The 21,096-nt window shown below is 44.3% G+C and overlaps 1 protein-coding gene, 1 non-coding gene and 1 pseudogene across 6 annotated transcripts; 2 read left to right on the top strand and 1 right to left on the bottom strand.

The window, feature by feature from the left end:
* The first annotated feature begins 1,473 nt into the window (after window positions 1-1,473).
* On the top strand, window positions 1,474-1,546 carry TRNAV-CAC (transfer RNA valine (anticodon CAC)). Its single transcript has one exon. It is a non-coding gene; the product is annotated as a tRNA-Val (tRNA).
* Window positions 1,547-1,667: 121 nt separating this feature from the next.
* Window positions 1,668-4,160, top strand: LOC132372818 (cell division cycle-associated protein 7-like; annotated as a pseudogene).
* Window positions 4,161-7,437: 3,277 nt separating this feature from the next.
* Window positions 7,438-20,041, bottom strand: C1S (complement C1s). 5 transcript variants are annotated; one of them, XM_059934440.1, is made up of 12 exons: window positions 19,962-20,041; window positions 15,608-15,739; window positions 15,164-15,371; window positions 14,789-14,966; window positions 13,801-13,926; window positions 12,775-12,974; window positions 12,429-12,582; window positions 11,808-11,923; window positions 11,322-11,400; window positions 10,664-10,792; window positions 10,031-10,105; window positions 7,438-8,665 (listed from the first exon to the last, which is right to left on the bottom strand). In XM_059934440.1, the coding sequence occupies exons 2-12, from the start codon at window positions 15,628-15,630 to the stop codon at window positions 7,866-7,868; spliced, it is 2,088 nt and encodes a 695-aa protein (XP_059790423.1). In that variant the 5' UTR covers window positions 15,631-15,739; window positions 19,962-20,041; the 3' UTR covers window positions 7,438-7,865. The 5 variants fall into 5 exon arrangements, with proteins under 5 accessions (XP_059790423.1, XP_059790421.1, XP_059790419.1 ...); XM_059934438.1 differs by lacking the exon at window positions 19,962-20,041 and adding an exon at window positions 16,630-16,799 and having other exon boundaries at window positions 15,608-15,765; XM_059934436.1 differs by lacking the exon at window positions 19,962-20,041 and adding an exon at window positions 16,630-16,799.
* Window positions 20,042-21,096: the final 1,055 nt, after the last annotated feature.

Raw genomic sequence — 21,096 nt, 5'->3', positions numbered from 1 at the left:
TTGTATGAAATCACAAAGACCCTGAATAGCCATAGCAATCCTGAGAGAAAAGAACAAAACTGGAGGCATCACATTTCCTGATTTCAAACTATATTACAAACCTATACTAATCAAAACAGTATGGAATTGGCATAAGAACAGACACGTAGATCAATGGGACAGAATAGAGAACCCAGAAGTAAACCTATGCATATATGGTCAGTTAATTTTTGACAAAGAGCCAAAGATATACTATGGGGAAAGGATAGTCTTTTCAATAGATGGTGTTGAGAAAACTGGATTTGCACATGTAAAAGAATGAAACTGCACCCCTATCTTACACCATACACAAAAATCAACTTTATTTTAAGTCTTTAATCCTAAAGACTTGAATATAAGACCTAAAAATATAAAACTCCAGAAGAAAACATAGGGCTAAACTCCTTGACATTGGTCTTGGCAATGATTTTTTTTTTTATTAAACAGCAAAAGCAAAGGCAACAAAAGCAAAAATAAACAATTGGGACTACATCAAATGAAAAAGCTTCTGCTCAGCAAAGGAAATCATAAACAAAATGAAAAGGCAACCTACATAATGGGAGAAAATATTTGCAAAACACCTATCTGACAAGGGGTTACTATCCAAAACAAACGAGGAACTCATATGACTCCATAGCAAAAAGGGAAATAACACAATTTTTAAAAATGGGCAAAGAACCTGAATAGACATTTTCCAAAGAAGACATACAATGGCCAACAGGTACATGAAAAAGTGCTCAGCATCACTAATAATCAGGGAGATAGAAATCAAAACCACAATGAGGGAATTCCCTGGCAGCCCAGTGGTTAGAATTCCACGCTCTCATTGCTGAGGGTGCAGGTTTGCTCCCTGGTCAAAGAACTAAGATCCTGCCATGGCCTAAAAAAAAAAAAAAAAATTGAAATATCACCTCACATCTGTTAGGATGGCTATTATCTATTATTACATCTGTTAGGATGACTATCAAAAAGACAAGAAATATCAATGCTGGCAAGGATATAGAGAAAAAGGAGCCCTTGTACATTGTCTCTGAGAATGTAAATTGATACAACCACTATTAAAACAGTATGGAGGCTTCTCAAGAAATTAAAAATACAACTACCATATGATCCAGCAATCCCACTTCTGGGTGTATATCCAAAATAAATGAACCATTATCTCAAAGAGATATCTGTATTCCTGTATTCATTGCAGCATTATTCACAATAGCCAAGGTATGGAAACGACTTAAGTGTCTCTCAACAGATGAATAGATCAAGAAAATATAGTGTGTGTGTGTATACACACAATATATATTATATTATTCAGCCTTAAAAAGGAAGGAAATCCTGTCATTTGCAACAACATGGGTGAATCTGGAGGATGTTATTTTAAGTGAAATAAATAAGCCAGGGAAAGGCAATACTGCATGATATCACGTATATATGAAGTATTAAAAAAAAAAAAGTGAGACTTCCCTGGTGGTCCAGTGGTTAAGACTCTGCACTCACAGTACAGGGGACCCAGGTTCGATCTCTGGTCAGGGAACTAGATCCCACATGCCGCAACTAAGACCCCATGCAGCCTAATTAATTAATTTTTTTTTTTTTTTTTAAAAGGTAAACTCATAGAAACAGAAAGTAGAAAAGAGGTTGTCCTGGGGTGAGGCATGGGGGAAATAGGGAGCGATGGGTAAAAGGGTACAGACTTTCAGTTATAAGGTAAATAAGATCTGAGGATCTAATGTATAACATGGTGACTATAATTGATAACACTATATTGTATTATTGAAATTTGCTAAGAGAGTAGGACTTCAATGTTCGCACCAAAAAAAAAAATTTTTAAGGATAAATATGTGAGGTGAGAGATATGTGAATTAACTTGAGAGATGAAATCTTTTCATAATATATATGTATATCAAATCATCACATTCTACACTAATTAATTTAAAATTTTATTTGTCAATTATACCTCAATAAAGCTGAGAAATAGTTTTCTCATATTTTTAATTTTAAAAAAGAACAGCTGGGGACTTCCCTGGTAATGCAGTGGTTAAGAACCAGCCTGCCAATGCAGGGGACGCGGGTTCGAGCCCTGGTCCAGGAAGATCCCACATGCAGCGGAGCAACTAAGCCTGAGCGCCATAACTACTGAGCCTGCGCTCTAGAGCCCACGAGCCACAACTACTGAAGCCTGCGTGCCTAGAGGCCGGAGCTTTGCAAGGAGAGAAGCCACCACAATGCGAAGCCCGTGCTACCCAACGAAAACCCAAGGCAGCCAAAGATTAATTAATTAATTAATTAATTAATTAATTAATTTTTAAAAACCAAACAAACAAACAGCTGCCCTCCACCCGGGCCCTGCGCACCTCGCCCCCCGGCCCACGCGGCTGGGACTCCGGCCCCTGAGAGGTGGGACAGCGATGGGCGAGGCTGCTGGGCTCTCCCTGCTCCCAGAGCCGGCCCCAGCATCGACGCTCGCCACATGCTGCAAAAGGATGGCAGAGCAAAGAAGAACTTCAAGATATTCAGATATGTGAAGCTGATTTCCATGGAAACTTTGTCATCCTCTGATGACAATTGTGCCAGCTTGCTTCTGATAATTTTGCGAACACAAAACCTAAATTCAGGTCAGCTATCAGTGAAGAACCGGCAAGTGTTTTTATGAGGACTCTGCTAATGAATCTTCCTGCACCTTTTCAGAAAGTGAGGTGCAAGATGTGTTAGACCACTGTGGATTTTTACAGAAACCAAGGCCAGATGTCACTAACGAAATGGCCAGTGTTTTTCATACCGACTCTGAGGATGAATCGTTTTGCGGTTTCTCAGAGGTGGAATGAGGCTGCGGGCAGACCGTGCGGGCTGTCGGACCGAAGTCAGGGAAGACATTCCGGACCTCTCCGGGTGGCCATGAAGTTCCCAACTCGAAACACCGCGGGAGGGGCTTCCCTGGTGGCGCAGTGGTTGAGAATCCACCTGACAGTGTGGGGACACCGGTTCAAGCCCTTGTCTGGGAAGATCCCACATGCCGCGGAGCAACTAAGCCCGTGAGCCACAACTACTGAGCCCGCGTGCCACAACTACTGAAGCCCGCGCGCCTAGAGCCCGAGCGTGCTCCGCAATGAGAAGCCCTCGTACCGCAACGAAGAGTAGCCCCCGCTCGCTGCAACTAGAGAAAGCCTGTACGCAGCAGCGAAGACCCAACACAGCCAAAACTAAATAAATAAAATAAATAAATTTAAAAAAAGAAAAAGAAAAGAAACACCGGGGGAGCAGCCAGCAAAAGAGCAGCGGCCCCATCCCCACCCCGAGCCCTCAGAGAATTCCGTGACCGATTCCAATTCTGTTTCAGAAGACGAAAGTGGCATGAATTTTTGGGAGAAAAGGGCTTTAAATATAAAGCAAAACAAAGCAATGCTTGCAAAACTAATGTCAGAATTAGAAAGCTTCCCTGGCTCCTTCCCTGGAAGGCGTTCCCTGCCAGACCCCAGTTCACGTCCAAAGACACCCCGAAGGCGCACATTCCCAGGTGTAGCCTGCAGGAGAAACCCTGAGCCGAGAACTCGTCCTTTCACCAGGTCAAGGTCCCAGGTCCTTGGGTGGCTCAGCGCCCTGCCCACAGAGGAGGAGGGGGGGCGGGGGGGGGGGAGAAGGAGGAGGAGGACATGTTGGTGAGAAATAGGAAGCCCCTGGCCGGCTACATGAACGAAGATGACATGCGCCAAAGTCGTCGCCCCGGCTGCATGACCCTTCCCTATATATTCGCTCCATGGACGAAATCGCATGGGAAGAATTGGACAACATCTGCAACAACTCTGGAGAGAAGATCTATAACCGCTCATTGGGATCGACTTGTCATCAGTGCTGCCAGAAAACTATCGATACCAAGACAAACTGCAGAAACCCAGAGTGCTGGGGCATTCGAGGCCAGTTCTGCGGTCCCTGCCCTCGAAACTGTTTATGGTGAAGAAGTCAGGGATGCTCTGCTAGACCCAAACGGGCACTGCCCACCGCGTCACGGGATCTGCAACTGCAGCTTCTGTCAGCAGGGAGAGGGGCAGTGTGCGACAGGGGTGCTCGTGTATTTAGCCAAGTACCATAGCTTCGGGAACGTGCATGCTTACTTGAAAAGTCTAAAACAGGAGTTTGAAATGCAAGCATAATAATTGGAAAATCCACTACCTGCCTTCCACTTCACAAACCTTCCTTGCTAAACTTTTCAATTTTGTCACGTGATTGAAAGCCAAGTTAAGAATTCTGATGATCAGTCTGTCTTATAGGCAAATCAAGTTAATATCATTAGACACGCAAGTGTGTCTGAGCATCACAGAGATATAGTGCCAGCTGTACTCTGCCCTCCTACAGTTTCTCCTTTGCTTTCCCCCCTACCCCTCGCCCCATGCCATCCCCCCTCTTATTTCCAGTGGTTCTTTTCCATCATTTAGTTTCAGAATCCTCTTTAAATGACAATTTTATGAAAGTGTGTTTGATTTAATTGGTATTGAAATAGCCCTGGAATCCACCCATAAAACCAAGCACTTAGAAATGCAGTAGTAGTGTTAACTAGCTACATCTATCAAATTCCAGAGACTAGTCCTCTAACTTGCTTACATGAAAACACTGGGTCTGATTTAGTGTTTGTTGACATTTTTAACAGAATCAAGGCACAAAAGTCTTAAAACCATGTGGAAAAATTAGGTGATTGATGACAAGTGGAGTATATGACTTTGGAGGCCTTTCAGGAGAATATTCCATGTATGTGCTTATTATTCAAGTTGTCACACTTGAAGCTTAGTTGCTGCTGATTTCTTCCACCAAGTGCATCGGGCCCACACGGTCACGCCCCGAAGGTTCTCGGGCAGTGCTACACTTGAAATCATTGTAGAAAAGCCATCCTGGGGAATTGGGACAGGGAGGTTTCAGGAGTAGGTCGATTTGAATTCATGGAATAAAACTTCAGGATAATTGTAGTTTGCCAAGTTTATTTCAGTTCATATCATAAGGTGTTTCAAATAAATTCTTGATTATGTTGCATGGAAAATTGGAAAAAAAAAAAAAAAGAACAGCTATGCAGAAAGTAAAAAGTCACATTTTCATAGAATATTTTTCTGATTCTAGAAATCATGGTAAAAGCAACTTTTGAGAATCCCAAAATTCCTCAAGCCCCTTCTGGGCTAGTCCTGTTTCAACTAGGGTCCTTCCCGTAAAGTCCTCTTGGCTCCATTTTTTTCCCCCGGCGTGAGGAACTTATCCACCAGTCCATTTTCTTCTGACCAAAGAAATGTGACAATTCACCTGCTTTTTTAAAAGTTAAGTCTCTTCCTGAGTTTCAGGTGAAGCACACACGTTATTCCCAAGCGACTTGCAAGGCCGTACGATTGATGTCTTTTAAGCCACAATGAATGATTTTCTAGCCCTTCTAGGCCTTGGTGATGAGCCTTTCCCAGCTCCAAAGTCTCTGATGATGATTCACTTAAAACCCCTCCCTGCCCCTCACCCAGGGAAATGAGCTGGTAGTACAGTTAACGAAGCAAAAAAAAGACCCATCCTACTGTCCAAGGCAGCAGCCACAAGCGAATCCTTTCACCAATACCTCGGCCCATCCGCGAGGGCAGAACCCAGGTAGACTAAAGATTCTCTCTGGCAGGGATGGACTTCCTTTTTCTGTTATTTGTCAGATTCCAGGTTGATTTTTTTTCTACTCCTCCAATTATTAAAAAGAAGGAAAAATTCTACATCACAAGCATGTTTCTTAATATTTTTCCAGTTCTTTTTTTCTCTAGAGGAATCCCCCTTCTCCTGCCCAAAACTCTGTAGTCCAGGGTACATTGTCAACTCTATGGCACATGTAATGACAGGCAGGTAGGGGAAGGTAGTTGGCAGGTGTAGAGTTAAGGAATAAAGTAAATGGCTTTATGCTGCTTGGTTGATTTGACATGATACTTCCAGTAGCTTCCTATTGTTGGTTTTTTTTTTTTTTTTTTTTGGCTGTGTTGGGTCTTCATTGCTACGCACGGGCTTTCTCTAGTTGTGGCGAGCAGGGGCTACTCTTCGCTGCAGTGCACGGGCTTCTCATTGTGGTGGCTCCTCTTGTTGCAGAGCACGGGCTCTAGGCATGCGGGCTCAGTAGTTGTGGCGCACGGGTTTAGTTGCTCCGCGGCATGTGGGATCTTCCTGGATCAGGGCTCGAACCTGTGTCCGCTGCCTTGGCAGGCAGATTCTTAACCAGTGGGCCACCAGGGAAGTCCCATTTGGTTCTTCAGACCTTTAGATTAGAGTTCTGGTTACTTCATCATGTGTTAACCACCAGCCTAAGGTCAGCTGTTGAATTTTGCTCTTTTGGTCCATGGAAGATCAAAGTCCTTTCTTGATGGGCCACAAATATACCCCTTTTGGCTTCTGATAAAAACTGTTCTCCTGAAAGCCACGTGTCACGTCAAACAGACCAGAGTGTCCCTGAACTCTTAATCTCAGGCCATGGCTTTCGTAAGACACCTTGTTAGTGCAATGGCCACCCTAAGATAGCTCTCCTGTGCTCAGTTTAAAAAATACTAATCTCTGCATAGAAAACAAACTTATGGTTACCAAAGGGGAAAGCGGGGGGAGGGATAAATTATGAGTTTGGGATTAGCAGATTCCAAACTACTATATATAACATAGATGAAAAACAAGGTGCCACTATATAGCACAGGGAATTATATTCAATATCCTGTAATAAACCCTAATGGAAAAGAATATGAAAAAGAATATATATATATATTTTCACAAGATTGTAAATCAACTATACTTCAATTAAAAAAAATACTAGTCTCTATTGTCTGGTCCTGTTTCACCACTAATCATTTTGTGGGGATGAGGAGTGGTTTGTTTGTTCACTTGTTTGTTTTTCTGTTCCCTTGGAAAAAAGTAGAAGAGAGTCTTTGGGTCCCTCCTCACCAAGATGAGCTATAACATCTCGGTGCAGAGTTCGATCCAGGGAAGACGTTGTTGCCTGACTGACAAATTAACCAAAACCACCAGGAAAGCAGATGAGCACATGCTGAATTTCTTTTGTTTTTCTTTTTCATTGAGTCATAATATTGTATTATACAAATGCACACTAAAAGAAAATTCATTTTCAGGAGACATATTGAAACAATTTATACCACAAAATTTTAGACTTAAAGATCTTAAACAGCCAATTCTGTGGCTGTCTGAGTGAGGTTCAAGTACATTTGATGAATTTCAAAAACAGAACACGGTACCTTGTGTTGACGTTATGCTAATCCACAATACTCAGTAGATGTCCATTGGAAGAGAGGACAGAAACTGAATTCCCTGTTTTCATGACAATTAAATATTAGCTGCTAGGGGCCCGAATTTCCAGGACACAGCAGCCCATCCCACTCCCTTTCTATGGTGCTGAAGTCTTGATGTGGAATAAGACAAGTCAGCCAGAACTGGGTTATAAACATGCTTTATTACCAGTAGATAGTAGACACTGATAATGATAAACTGCAAACAGGTAAAGGGGAAACAAAAATCAAGGGTGTGCCCCACAATGAATTTCAGAGTCAGAACTGGAACAGGAGGCAATCATCAGGAAAGAGGGCTCCCGGTGGAAGAGTACAAGGTAAGCGTCCCTTCCCACATTGTTGTCCACAGGACAGATTCAGGGCAGAGGACCCCAGGAATTCCAACTACACTGAATGACCAACACAACGACATGATCAAACCCCACCTCCAACCAGGTATCCCAACAATCAAGTTCTAGTTAAATCATACTCCCATGTCTTCTCCCAGTCATGGTGAAATAATGGGATTATTGTGAGGAACAGAAAGCAACAGATGGGTCACAGCCCTTAGAGAGGCTGGTGGGACCTGTATGGTTAGCCTACACTGGGGGCACTATTTTCCTGCATCGTCTTCATGATCCAGTCAATGTAGTTCTTGACGCGAGTGTAGATCCCATAGGTACCACACTGGGGGCCCCAGGACACCAAGCCAGCGACATAGAATTTGGGGTTCTCTTCATTAGGGACCTGTAGAGCAAAGGCCCCACCGCTGTCCCCTTCGCAGCTATCAACACCCTTCTCACCTCCAGCACAGATCATGTTCTTAGTGAAAACAAAGGAATTTATATCTATTCCGGGATTTAGCCCCTTCACCTCCCGGCACTTTGCTAAGGGAGCAACGGGTAACTTTGCTCCTCTGAGCTTAATAACATGATCTTTGGTATTTGTTCGGCCCCAGCCTGAGATCAGCCCCAGATCTCCCACTGAGGGGTTGTATTCTGAGGAGGTGCCTGGCAGGCAGATAGGGGAGACAGTGGGTCCCATTTTCACTGGGTCTTGCAGCCGCACCAGCGCAATGTCATTGTCAAAATTCTTCCGTATTTCCGAGGCATCCAGGACCTTCCAACCGGGATGAATAAACACTTTCTCAGCGGTGAGCATCTGGGCATTTGCCAGTTGCGAGGTGACCACTGAGGTGGATCCAACGTACATCACTGGGTCACGGTTTCCCTCCACGGTGTGGGCAGCTGTCAGCACCCAGTGCTCATCAATGAGAGCCCCGCCGGCCCGGGGGTTCGAGAAGAAGACTTGCCAGGGGAAACTTTCAATCTTTGCAATGGAGCCTCCAAATATCCTCTGTTTTTCTGTAAAGGGCTCACCAGGGACGCCACAGACTAGGGAGGAACAAGAACAAGGTGGGAAGGGAGCAGGGTAGATTGCTGGCCCCCTGCAAATTCTACAACCACTCAAACACCTGCTGGACCTCAGCGTTCTCAGCACAACATAGCCAAATATTTGGTCAACCATCTCAGTGCCTGACTCATCCTGAACTTACCTAAGGACCAAACATCCCACTTTGCCAGTGCCAAAAGCAGGCTTGTGGGAAAGACTGGTTTAAACTGAGGCCGTGTGCCAATTACTGAACCCAAACGAGCCTCACACTATGGACGGCTTAACTCACAGTGTGGGGAGGACACTTCACCCCAGGCTCGGCACATGGGGCCGGGGTCCCAGCTGGGAGCCAGAGCTGGGCAACCCTGTCCTCATATAAGTGGTAGGGGAGGCGAGCATTCTACCTTCCTCTGATGGCCAGATCAAACGCTTATCACCTTCTTTTCTCAAGTCCTAATTGCAGCTGAGTCCCTCCTAGTAACCCGTGGAGGGTTCTCTTTTTCCATCTTTCATCTCATCCCCCATTGACTGGATCCAGGTTTGATTGCTTTGCCATCGCCGAATATAACTAAAACGGAATTTTATTTCAGATAAAGTGGGCTTTCCTAAATCCCTCACTAGTCAGCCTGAATGCACTCTGAGTTGAGCATAACAGACAGACCTGGGTTCAAAGCCTACCCACGCCCCTTCCTAACTCTGTGAACTTGAACTGAATTCCCTCAACTGTAAAACGGGACCGATAACACCTACCCCAGAGCGTTGTTGCAAAGACTTAACTGAATGAGATAATAAATGCAATTGTTTGATTGCATTTGATTATTTGATTGAGAGCTAGCTCGGTACCTAGCTCTCAATCACACTGTTGTTACTAAGAGGATGATTATTATTATTCTGGCTTTGCCTGGGAGCTTTCTTCTACTCAACTCTGATCTCTATGCAACCCCTTATTTCTTTTATTCCTCTATATCTTGTTACCAGATAGACTTTTAATATAATAACTAGGCTCTCCGAGTAGTCTTGTTTCTGAGTGTTGATTCCTCACTCTCTTATTTCAGGCCCTGTTTTTAGCAATCCTAGACGCCCTTACTACATCTACATTACCAAACCTAACTGGCCCAGACTCTGACACCAATTGTCACAGGCTGACTTTTCTCTTTCCCGTCCATCGGCCTGACAGTGTGGTTGATGAATTCCCCAAGGCCCTGGCAGGTCCACGGCCCAGCTTTGTCTCCACCTGACTGAGCTAGACTCTGGCAGCCCAGACTGTCAAGTCCCTTCCCAAGAAGATTACAGCTACTTTTAGAAGGTGAGACCCATGCAACCGCACCTGTGGCCGTGCTCTCTACCCAAACCTGGGCCCTGATTACCTGGAACACATTTTGGCAGCTCTGCGCCCAGCAGCTCATTCACCCAGCTCCCGTTGCCAACGCAGCGATACTCCTCTGGAACAGCACAAGGGACAGGGGACACACTCACCATCACATCTTCTGGAGTCCGTCCCCCCCCCACCCCGCCTTTTCGTTCAGAGCCTTAGCACCTCTGGGATTTGAGGAGGCGATCAGATCAAACCAACTAGAAAAGAATCTTGAGAACATCCTCCAAACAATCCCTCTGGCCCCTATCCTGCCAAGGGAGGGGAAGGAACAGTCTCCAAAGCAGAAGGAAGAGGGTTATGGTAGAGGCTGGGAAAGTGTGTCAAGTGGGAAAATAAATTAAATTAAAAGCAATGAAGTGGGACGTATTGTGAGCCATCCAGACCTTCATCCAGCGCCACCAAGGCCTCTCCATAGAGAAAGTCAGGCGTCATAGAATAGTGACTTGAAGCTGGAATCATTACTCCTATTCTACATGAAATAGTTGGTCAGGGGACTTCCCTGGTGGCTCAGTGGTTAGGACTTCATGCTTCCACCACAGGGAGCACCCAACCCTGGAAGACTGTGTGATTCACCCTCCAACACTCTCATTCTTTCCTTCTCTTTTCTTTAGTCAAAGAAACCTACCGCTTCTTTCATTTTCCATGTAGTAATATGGCTTCTCACAAGTGTAGCGAGTGACAGAACCAAATAGAGTATTTTCCGGATCTTCGACTCTACCATGCTGAATGGGTTCAGGAGCGCCACAGTCCACGGCTACAAGAGGAAGGCAGGAGAGAGATGGTCAGGATGGCCACTTCCTCCCAGGAGGAGTCACTGGGCCAGTCCATCCTCCCAGCCGTGTTCCTCACTCCTTCCCCACTCCCCACATCCATAAGCACACCTGGGATGAATCCCCCCATGTCAGCCTCTCTGTGGCCATGGTCTCCAACTGGCATCCCTCAACACCCTAGCCCACTGAGTCCTGCCAGGTCTGATAGCCCCTTGAAAGCTACAAGGATGAACCTGATTCTCAGTGGTTGGTGAGGCCTCTGAAGGAATGGACCCATATAATGCTATTAACTCTACCAATCTCATAGCCTCTTTCTTTGGAAGAAACCTGCTAGTCTGGTTGGCCTGGGATCAGATCAGGGCTGGGACTCCATGACTGACTTCCCTTCAAAAACCCAATCTACTCTCTCACAAGCCTAAGAGGAAACCATGCATTTGTATCTTAATGCACTAATCTTTCCATTCCCTTTGGGAGGAAAAAAAAAAAAAAGTCCCATTTTAAAGAGGTACATACGTTGACACCGCAGTTTGGAATTACTCCACTTTCCATTGCTTTGGCAAGTAGAATAGAAAGATGTCGAGCCAACACTTCCCTGGACAATAATAAACATCTCCATTAATTTATAAGGAGAGATTTAGGGAATCAAAATCCAGAAATGGAATCGATCTCTGGCCCTGGATCAATGAGGAGTCCTCACCACAAGAAGCTTGGGGACATCGTAGCAGAATGACCCAAAGTACCCAGGAGTTGGGGCTAAAAGACAACTTTGTCCCAGCCTATCAGTCCCCCTGCCCCAGGAAGACCAAAGCCAAAAAGGGAATGTCAAGCTGCCCAAGGATCTTCATGATTGACAAGGAAAGACTAAAGATCCTGAGCGGTTCTCTTTATGGAGAAGGTGTTAGACCTTGCTGGAACAAGAACACTCGGTAAACGATTAGACAATTCCAGTACACCCATCCTGACCTAGGGACTAAAGAGAAGACTCTAACAGTGTTTTACCTGTACAACTTCAAACCCATCCACACAGGTTATCTTCACCACATCTTTGAACACATATTTTGCTCTATCAGGCTCCCAGAAAGAATTGGCAGTGACTTCTTTAGGACAAGGGATTGCTTGGAAAGGATAGGAAACAACTTTTTACCAAATAGTTGGAGAATCTCTATGATATTTACATCATTCTCACACTTTCTACAGTTGTTCAGTCATCCTCAATCCTGACGCCCAGCATCCCAATACGGAGGTGTCTAAAATAATATGACAGGGAATGCCCTGGCGGTCCAGTGGTTAAGACTTGGCACTTTCACTGCCGAGGGCACCTGTTCTATCCCTGGTTGGGGAACTAAGATCCCGCAAGCCACATGGTGTGGCGAAAAAAATTATTAATTAATTAATATGGCATTACAAATGAACCACCCCTAAGCTGTCTGCATTCACAAGTCCAATTGAAAGATTCCTAGAAGTTGAGGCATTTCTAGCAACTACTGACAGGTTTAGATCCTGCTGAGGAAGTGGAGTATTCTCAGGATACCTATCCATACAACAATCTACCTGTTTTGATTTTACATTGTGCAAGGACTTTGGTACCACCAACCAAAGAGCAACTTCTAAGTTACTCACGATCTCCATGGTAACGAAATTTCCATCCCTTTTTTTGCTCTGTTTCATCAGTTTGGAAGATGATATTTAGAGCATTACTCTTGGTTTCAATAGTTCGTGGCCCAGGGAATCCATTACCACAGTAAGGACCAAATTGCTGGTTTCCTGCAACAAACTGAAGAGAAACAAAATGATGAAATCAGAAGAGAGAAAAAACTGAAAGAAAAAGGCAAAATGGAAGGGATAAAAGTAAAATAAAATAAGGAGGGGAAAAAAAGAAAAGAAGGGGCAGAAAGCTATATAACTTGTCTTCAAGGAGAAATCTCTCTGTGTGAGTTGGGAGAAAAATTCATCATCCATCACGCACAAGTAAACTGTCAGCGCAGTGGCCCACAGAATCAGCTGGTTCCACATCAAAATCTTCTCTCTGCATAGTCACCACCACTTGGAACCCCTCCTCCAACAGGATCTGATAGTCACACCTTGAGTTCTCTGGGTATAAACTGGGATAATTGGGACTTGTGAGCTCCCCAATCAGTGTGGTGAATACATTCCCACTGCAGTTGACTAAGGGAGAAAAAGAGAAAAGGAGAATCAAATATAGGGTCAAGCAAAGGAGTCCCTGCCTTTTTCTATGATACTTCTCATGAATTGACAGTTCACATTGATTGACTGTCACACTGATTGATTGAAGCCCACATGCCACAATTTCATACCCAATACATATCAGCAGAGATATCCAATACCTATTGGGTTTCTATCACATTGCTCATGATAGAGCCTTTCATGGTTATGGAGAGCCCCAGGTTGACTCTTCACAGGCACCTATCTCTCTTCTCCAATTAATTAACTTGACCCTGTATGTTTGTCTTCCTCCACTCTTGTAGCTCCCCTTCAGTTTATGGGTAACTAAAACTAGATGTCAGACTTCCCTGGTGGAGCAGTGGTTAAGAATCCACCTGCCAATGCAGGGGACACGGGTTCGGGCCGTGGTCCAGGAAGATCCCACATGCCACAGAGCAACTAAGCCTGTGTGCTACAACTACTGAGCCTGTGTGCCTAGAGCCCGTGCTCCGCAACAGGAGAAGCCACCGCAATGAGAAGCCCACGCAGTGCAACGAAGAAGAGTAGCCCTTGCTCACCACAACTAGAGAAAGCCTGCGTGGAGCAGCAAAGACCCAATGCAGCTAAAAATAAATAAGTAAATAAATTTATTTTAAAAAGGAAAGAAAGAAAGAAATCAGCTTGTAAACTATTAAAAAATAAAAAATAAAAATAGATGCCAAGACAAGGCTGAGGCTAATCAAAATCAAAGGGTAGACAAGCCCCCTACTGAAGCCTCAAGCCATTCCAAATTCCAGGGAACACACACCCTTCTTGATGCCAAGCTCACCTCCGCAATTCTTCATATCATCATGGAGGAAGTATTCTGGGGGGCAGGAGCAGAAGTAACCACCAATGAAGTTGTTGCAGAAGTGGCTGCAAGGGGCATCTGCAAAGTCTGTGCACTCATTTACATCTACAAAGAGTAGAGAAAGATTGAGGTCAAGGACAGAGACCTAGAAGGAAGAATGAGGTTAAGCCCCACACTGCAAGGGTAAGAAAAGTAGGAAGGGTCTGTTGCTTAAAGACATTCAATGAATCACATTTCAGGAAGGTATTATTCTATATTACTCTTGTGAACTATGATTCCAGAGTTGTGCTCTACCATTGCACAGCTATAGTGGAGCTCTCAATGCCAGAGACTCTTGACCTTTCTCACAAACACAGCATTTCAGCTCCAGAGACAACACTGTGCAAGTTTAACTTGATAATATCTTCTGCAGGGAGGAACAATTAGTACATGTATTACTTTATATGATGTTGGCACTTCTGTCAAATCTAAACAATACTTTGGCTTTATGAGATGTCCTGACTTCATTTTACCCTGGAGATAGCTGGAGACGCACACAGAATTTGAAAGTTTGTTTGCCATATGTTAAATGGGTTTGAATACCATGCATTCCTTGTGTGAGTCTTGGCAAGTTATTTAACTTCCTTAGTCCTTACTTTCCCTATCTTTAAGTAGAGATAATAACATCTAGTTTAAGAATTGAGGTGAAGATTAAATTAATATAGGTAAAGTTCTTAACACAGTGCCCAGTTCATGGTGGTTCTCAATAAATTACTGCTTATTATCTCTTTTTTATCATTACAATCATCATCACCAGGATACAATTATGCATTTGAATTTCACAAAAGCAATTCATGGAGGGATCCAAGCCAAGTCAACACTTCATAAGAGTTATAAACAGAACCCTCACTCCCTGCATTGCTCAATGTTTGTCCGGCTTCTAATCATGTGGTTGGATCAATGAGGCACACAGAGGGGTGAGCCTTACCTACAGCAACATAGTACGCAGCAAACCCAGTGAAACGTTCTTCGTTGGAGAAGTCTGACTTGAAGATGACCTGGAGTTTATTGTATGGGAGTTGGAACTCTTCCACCACTGGGGAGTTGGGATTCTTGCCGGTCCTCTGTCCACAGAGTTTCCCTTCTTCAAGGCCTCCTGACATTATCTAAGAGAAGAGTCAAAAGAAGCTAGGAAAGGGTAATATTTTGGTATGGAGGTCAGAGAAAAAGTGACAGAGAGACTGGACCATTTCCCATCTTAGGACTATGTGAGCCCAGCTCACTGTATGCCGGTGGCACCCCCTCCTGCCTCCTCTCAGTCCACCACCCCAGCCCCATCCTTTACGTGCTTATTACAATATACCTGCACTGAGTCATATGCGCAGTTCTCGGACAGCTCTATGTCCAGGTGGGTAAAGTAAAGGTGGATCCCGTACCCTTCAGGAACTTCTATATCCCAAGACTTCTCTACCTCATTGGGGTATGCCTGAGGATAGTTGGGGGACAGGATCTCCCCGTACATAGTAGGCTCAGCATAAACCCATGCCAAAAGGGAAAACAGGACAATGCACCTGAAAAAATAAAAAAGGCATATGGAGAGGTGGGTGACCCAGGTGCCAGCGGACAAGTGCAGGGAGAAGGGATGGGAAAGGCGAAGGGCACCAGCACATGGAGGAGAAACTTGGGTTGGAATGAAGCAAACAGGCCTAGGTCAAAGCAAAACCCAGGCTTCAGATCTGAGCCATTTTCTTGAGAAGATGAAGGGAATGGGGTCCATATACATCTCCATAGACCCGTGATCACTCACCACATCTCTGGCAATTTGTCCATCCCTGGTGAGCAGCTCGTCTCTTGGTCCTGGCTCTCTGTACCTCTAGACTTTGGACCTAAAGCGGTGGCAAACCTGGTTGTATTTGTCTAACAAGCACACAGGCACCTGCTTGGGTGGTAAGGGGTCAATGTCACCTTGGTAAGAATAACACAGAGGTTCAACAGAGTCGTATCATTAATCATCACTGGACGACACCCATCCTCTCACACTCGCCCTGGTTCTAGACTGAAACTACATCTTATCCTTCTCCTCTGGCTTCTCAGGACCTTCTCCCAGTTTTTCTCCAAAATAATGAGTAATTTCTCCCAGTTTTCTGCTTCCTCTGTTCTCCTCCCTCACACTCAACACCCACCCCAGCCCCGACAGTCAGTCTTCCTCCTGCCCTAACAGAACAATAAATATCCCCTTTTCCGCTCAGGATTTCAGGAGTCTTTCCCCATCATGACCATCCACCTACGATACGTCTCCCTCTTCCTTTGACAAGGATCCCCCTTATCACCTCGAACCAGCTCTTCTGACTGTGTATTATTGCATGTATTTCTCCCAGCGACCACTGATGGAGGAATAAGCTTCTTTTCCTAGGGGAAGGCAGTGACCTTGGGAGAAGTGGTCTGAGACAGGGTTGGATGTGGAAGGAGAAAAGGGACAGCTGAATGACAAGAAACATGAAAAGAAAGGAAAGGTATTCCCTCAATTTCCCACCTTAATTTTCCAGTTGTTTTTTTTTTTTTTTTAACCTTTACTAAAAAGACAAGCCACCTCCCCATAGTTCTTAGAAAAGTCTTGCCAAATATGCTTCTAACCCTGAAAACAGTGGTAGGTGGTGGGGTGACATGGGGGTGGATGGGGTCAACCTAAGAGAAATAAGTGGTCTATATTCTCCCTCTGAGTTCTGCTCTTTCCAGCCCTCCATCTTTGCCCAAAACCTTCCTATGTAAAGTTTTCTGCCTTCCTTTTTCCTCCATCAAAGCTCTGCTCTTTGATTTTAAGGTTTTTACCTTCAGAAGCTGATGGGAACAAGTGGGTCAGTCCCGTCTCTCTTGCCAGTGGGCGTGCCGGGCAACACTGCCGGCTCCCAGGAAGAGCAGCACAGGGCCTGGGTGCAGGAACCTCCACCTCCCTGTCCTGGTTCCGTTCCTGTGATTCTCTGCCCCAGTGTGCATGTCTGAAATTCCCTGATCCAAACAAAGAGGCGGGCTGGGAGACCATGACTTAGGGAAAGGGGAACTCAGCCTTGATCTTGGAGCTCCCTCTGCTTTTGAAACAAGAACTGCATACTGAGGCCTGAGATTCCTCTATCCCAGGCCACAGGGGGAGAAAGGAGGGACTGGGGAATTTCACCAATTGCCTAACGCTCTTTTTTAGCCAAAGGGTGTGTTACAGAGTTTTCGGGGAAGTCAGGTGATTTGTGGGAAAAGGAGGGCATTAATACTGCAGGGAAAAGCCAAACCCAGAAAGTCCAGCCCTCCAACTGCGTATGAATCATGAATTAAGGGAGAGGAGTTATCAGAAATGCAGGTCATCTCTGCCTTTAAAGCAAACGTAATGGTTGGATAACGACTTATACCTAGATCCCAGATGCTGGGGGAAGATGCTTTTTCCTCTTCCTAAAATCCTCTCCACATCTTCACACATCTAAATGATATCTACCCATAAACCTGCAGTTCAGATACAATCCAGAGTCCTTTATCCATAAGCCTTGGGTCGAGATATGCTTCAAAATTCAGAATTTTATGATCTTTTAAAAGACAGTGCAGGGAATTCCCTGGCGGCCCAGTGGTTAGGACTCTGCGCTTTCACTGCCCGGGGCCCAGGTTCGATGGATCCCTGGTTGGGGAACTAAGATCCTACAAGCCGCGCAACACGGCCAAAAAATAAAAATAAAAAAAAAATAAGACAGTGCCAATGCGGTATACAGACCCAATGTCCCAATATTAGGTAACATCTCCTCCTGTCCCTCCCCCCGCAAGGGGCTGAGATAACACTCCAACATCAAACATTAATATTTCTGCAGCTAAACAGGTTGATCTTCACAGTGAGTAGAATAACTAAAGTTATTTAGTTATCATTATATATTATATTTATAAATTACTTCACATTAGTTTAAATTAGGTTTTTCTGCCAAATGAGTTTTGGTACCAAAAAAAAACCACTTTGTTTCCAGAGCCTTTTGGAATTTAGAGCTTCAGGTAAGGGACCAAGGGGTGGTGGGCGTGTACAACTCTTCCACAGAGACTTCCCTGACCTCCCAGCTCTCCTTCTGTCCCTTGTCACTTTCTACCCCTGTCTTAGTGACTGTATTCCAACAAATCTACAGCTTCATCAAGTGAAGATGCTCCGTTATTTTACATACCACTAGACATTTTTAAAGCTGCCAATTAAACTATGATATATGATTGATTATAAGATGCATCCGATTTCAGAAGTGTTGAAATGTGGGCAACTATTCTAAACAAACAATACTGGCTGTGTGGAGCCTGGCCTTCTTCAGAACAATTTATCACATTTAACTTCTATTCCAAAGTTATTGACATGAGAGCAAGTTTTTAAGCACAAATATCAGCACTTGATGGCACTGTTTGGGCTATTAACAACAATTGCACAGGGACTTCCCTGGTGGTGCAATGGTTAAGAATCTACCTGCCAATGCAGGGGAAAAAGGGTTCGAGCCCTGGTCCGGGAAGATCCCACATGCCGCGGAGCAACTAAGCCCGTGCGCCACAACTACTGAGCCCGCGTGCCAAAACTACTGAAACCCGCGTGCCTAGAGCCCGTGCTCTGCAACAAGAGAAGGCAGCACAATGAGAAGCCCACACACCGCAAAAAAGAGTAGCCCCCGCTCACCGCAACTAGAGAAAGGCTGTGCACAACGAAGATCCAACGCAACCAAAAATTTTTTTTAAAAAGTAAACATGCAAATAAATAAATAAATAAATAAAATGAGACTTTGTTGATACTTTTGTTGTACTACTTCAAATTTGCATAAAGCGGTGCCATACTCTATCTAGTGTCTTGATGAGGTGATAAAAGAGAAATAGACATGTGACGTGTGTAATCACTAAGTTTAAAAGTCCTATTTTTTAAGGAAGCCTATTTGCTCTAAAATACCGGGGGCAGAGGTGGGAGTGAGGGGGGATTACAGATGAAACAAAACTGGCCATAATTTGTAATTATTGAAGTGTTGGGTAATGGGAGTTTATTATATTATTTTCTTTAGTGTACATTTGAAATTTTCTGGGATGAAAAGTTAAAAATAAATAAAGAAGGCTTTTTTTTTAACATAAAAATAAAAATGTGGGGACTTCCCTGATGGGACAGTGGTTAAGAATCCACCTGCCAATGCAGGGGACACTGGTTCGAGCCCTGGTGCAGGAAGATCCCACATGCCACAGAGCAACGAAGCCCGTGCGCCACAGCTACTGAGCCTGCGCTCTGGAGACCACGTGCCACAACTACTGAGCCCGCGTGCCACAACTACTGAGACCCACGAGCCTAGAGCCCGTGCTCCGCAACAAGAGAAACCACTGCAATGAGAAGCCTGCGCACCGCAACGAAGAGCAGCCCCCACCCGCCGCAAACAGAGAAAGCCCACGCACAGCAATGAAGACGCAACGCAGCCAAAAATAAAAATAAATAAGATAAATTAATTTATTTTTAAAAATTAATACAACATTGTAAATCAACTATACTTCAATAAAATAAATTTTTAAAAATGAACGATGCTCAGTGAGTACCTGAGAAATGAATGACTACGTGAGTGCACCAATGAGTTCAGACCATTTACTAGCTGCTTGTAACTGTGTGACTTTTGAAAAGTTATTTAACCTCTCTGAGCTTCATCATGTGTAAAATGGGAATGGTATCACCTACCTCAGACAAAGCTATCATTGTCAGGGCCTGTTGTAGCCATGATTAAATGAGATCATGTACGCTACACATTCAGCATATATCCAGCACTCAGCAAGCCCTTAAATAAACAACAATAACTTCATCTCCAAACACCAACAGCAGAGTACCAGCATCACCTTCCACAAAAGCTTCAGAACATGCTTCAGTATACAGGGAGAAGGAAAACGAGCATCTTACCAAATTGTCCAGGGTCCCTTTTCCTTTTCCCTTTCCTTCTGAACTCAACACTTGCCAGAAAAGTTGATGACTCTCTCCTACCCACACATGTGTTTAGTCTTCTCTTTTTCAATTTTGCCATGCAACTGAAACATTTTTTTTCTCTCTCTAACTCTCAAGGAGACAACAAATCACACATGTGATGTCAACTCTGGGCCCCGCCCCCTTCCCCAGTTCAACAAGGACTCAAGCCAAGACCACTTACAGTGACAGCCTTGGAAGAGCAGGGGTCATGTGGCATAATCTTCCCGGTACCATGAGGATTCATAAAAACGCTGGTGCTTATTGTCACCCTCAGGGTTGTCTGCACCCCAGCCTGTGTGATAATGCTGATACACAAACCAGAAATTAGACCTGTACATGTTACTATTAAATATAATTAACACATATGTACATAAATATGAATAAGACATTTTAGAAAATAATCCCTAGTGTAACTGAAAGTCATAACTATTCTGTTCACAGCATTAGGGTCTCTGAAGGGGCTGGATAATAACATCCCTCTTCCCATTCCAAGTTCTAGAGAAACTGAGAAATAAAACAAAAGCAGCAAATGGAGGTCAAAATTCTCTCTTTAAGACCAATAAAGGGGACTTCACTGGTGGTCCAGTGGTTAAGAATCTGGCTTGCAATGCAGGGAACACGGGTTCGACCCCTGGTCGCGGAACTAAGATCCCACATGCTGCGGAGAAACTAAGCCCACCTGCAGCAACTAAGACCCAACGCAGCCAAAAATAAATAACTAGAATAAATAAATTTAATTTCAATAACAAATTAGGGTGACTTTGGGGCACAGGCAATGCCAGCAAGCTTACCTACAATAAGTATATCACCTTGAAACCAACCTAGTAACTTTTTGAGAATTTTCCACTCTCAGACCTTTGAACAAGCCACTCGAATTCAAGGTCAGACTTTCCAATTTCCTCCCTGGCCCTGAATGAAGAATGGAATTTGCCAGTTTAGCACTCCCTACCTTAACCAGGCACTCACAACTTAAAGCTGGAATCTCCGTAGTGCCCTGCAGCACTTGCAAAACTCAGCTTCCCTGCCGGAGGTGTTTCTAGAAGGAAATATCAGGATTAAGGAGGAGAATCCCACCCTGTTGTCAAAGATTCTAAATAGAAGCCACACTTGCCAAAATACCAATTCATGTATTGTTCAGTAAAACTAAAAAGTGATAGTTCATTGATGTACTTCTTTGATGTAGAAAAATCATTAAAAAAAAAAAAAGTAGCTATATCCAAACACAAATAAGAAGCCCCAGTGCCCTCAAGGAATTTTCTAGTAATAGGAAGACAAGAAAATTGTGTGAAATTCCTATGGTAATAGTTGTAGTGGTT

Source organism: Balaenoptera ricei, chromosome 10 (assembly GCF_028023285.1).
Source record: "Balaenoptera ricei isolate mBalRic1 chromosome 10, mBalRic1.hap2, whole genome shotgun sequence".
NCBI classification, from domain to species: domain Eukaryota; kingdom Metazoa; phylum Chordata; class Mammalia; order Artiodactyla; family Balaenopteridae; genus Balaenoptera; species Balaenoptera ricei.
Note: the sequence above shows the minus strand (reverse complement) of the source record. Positions and strands in the feature narration are given on the sequence as shown.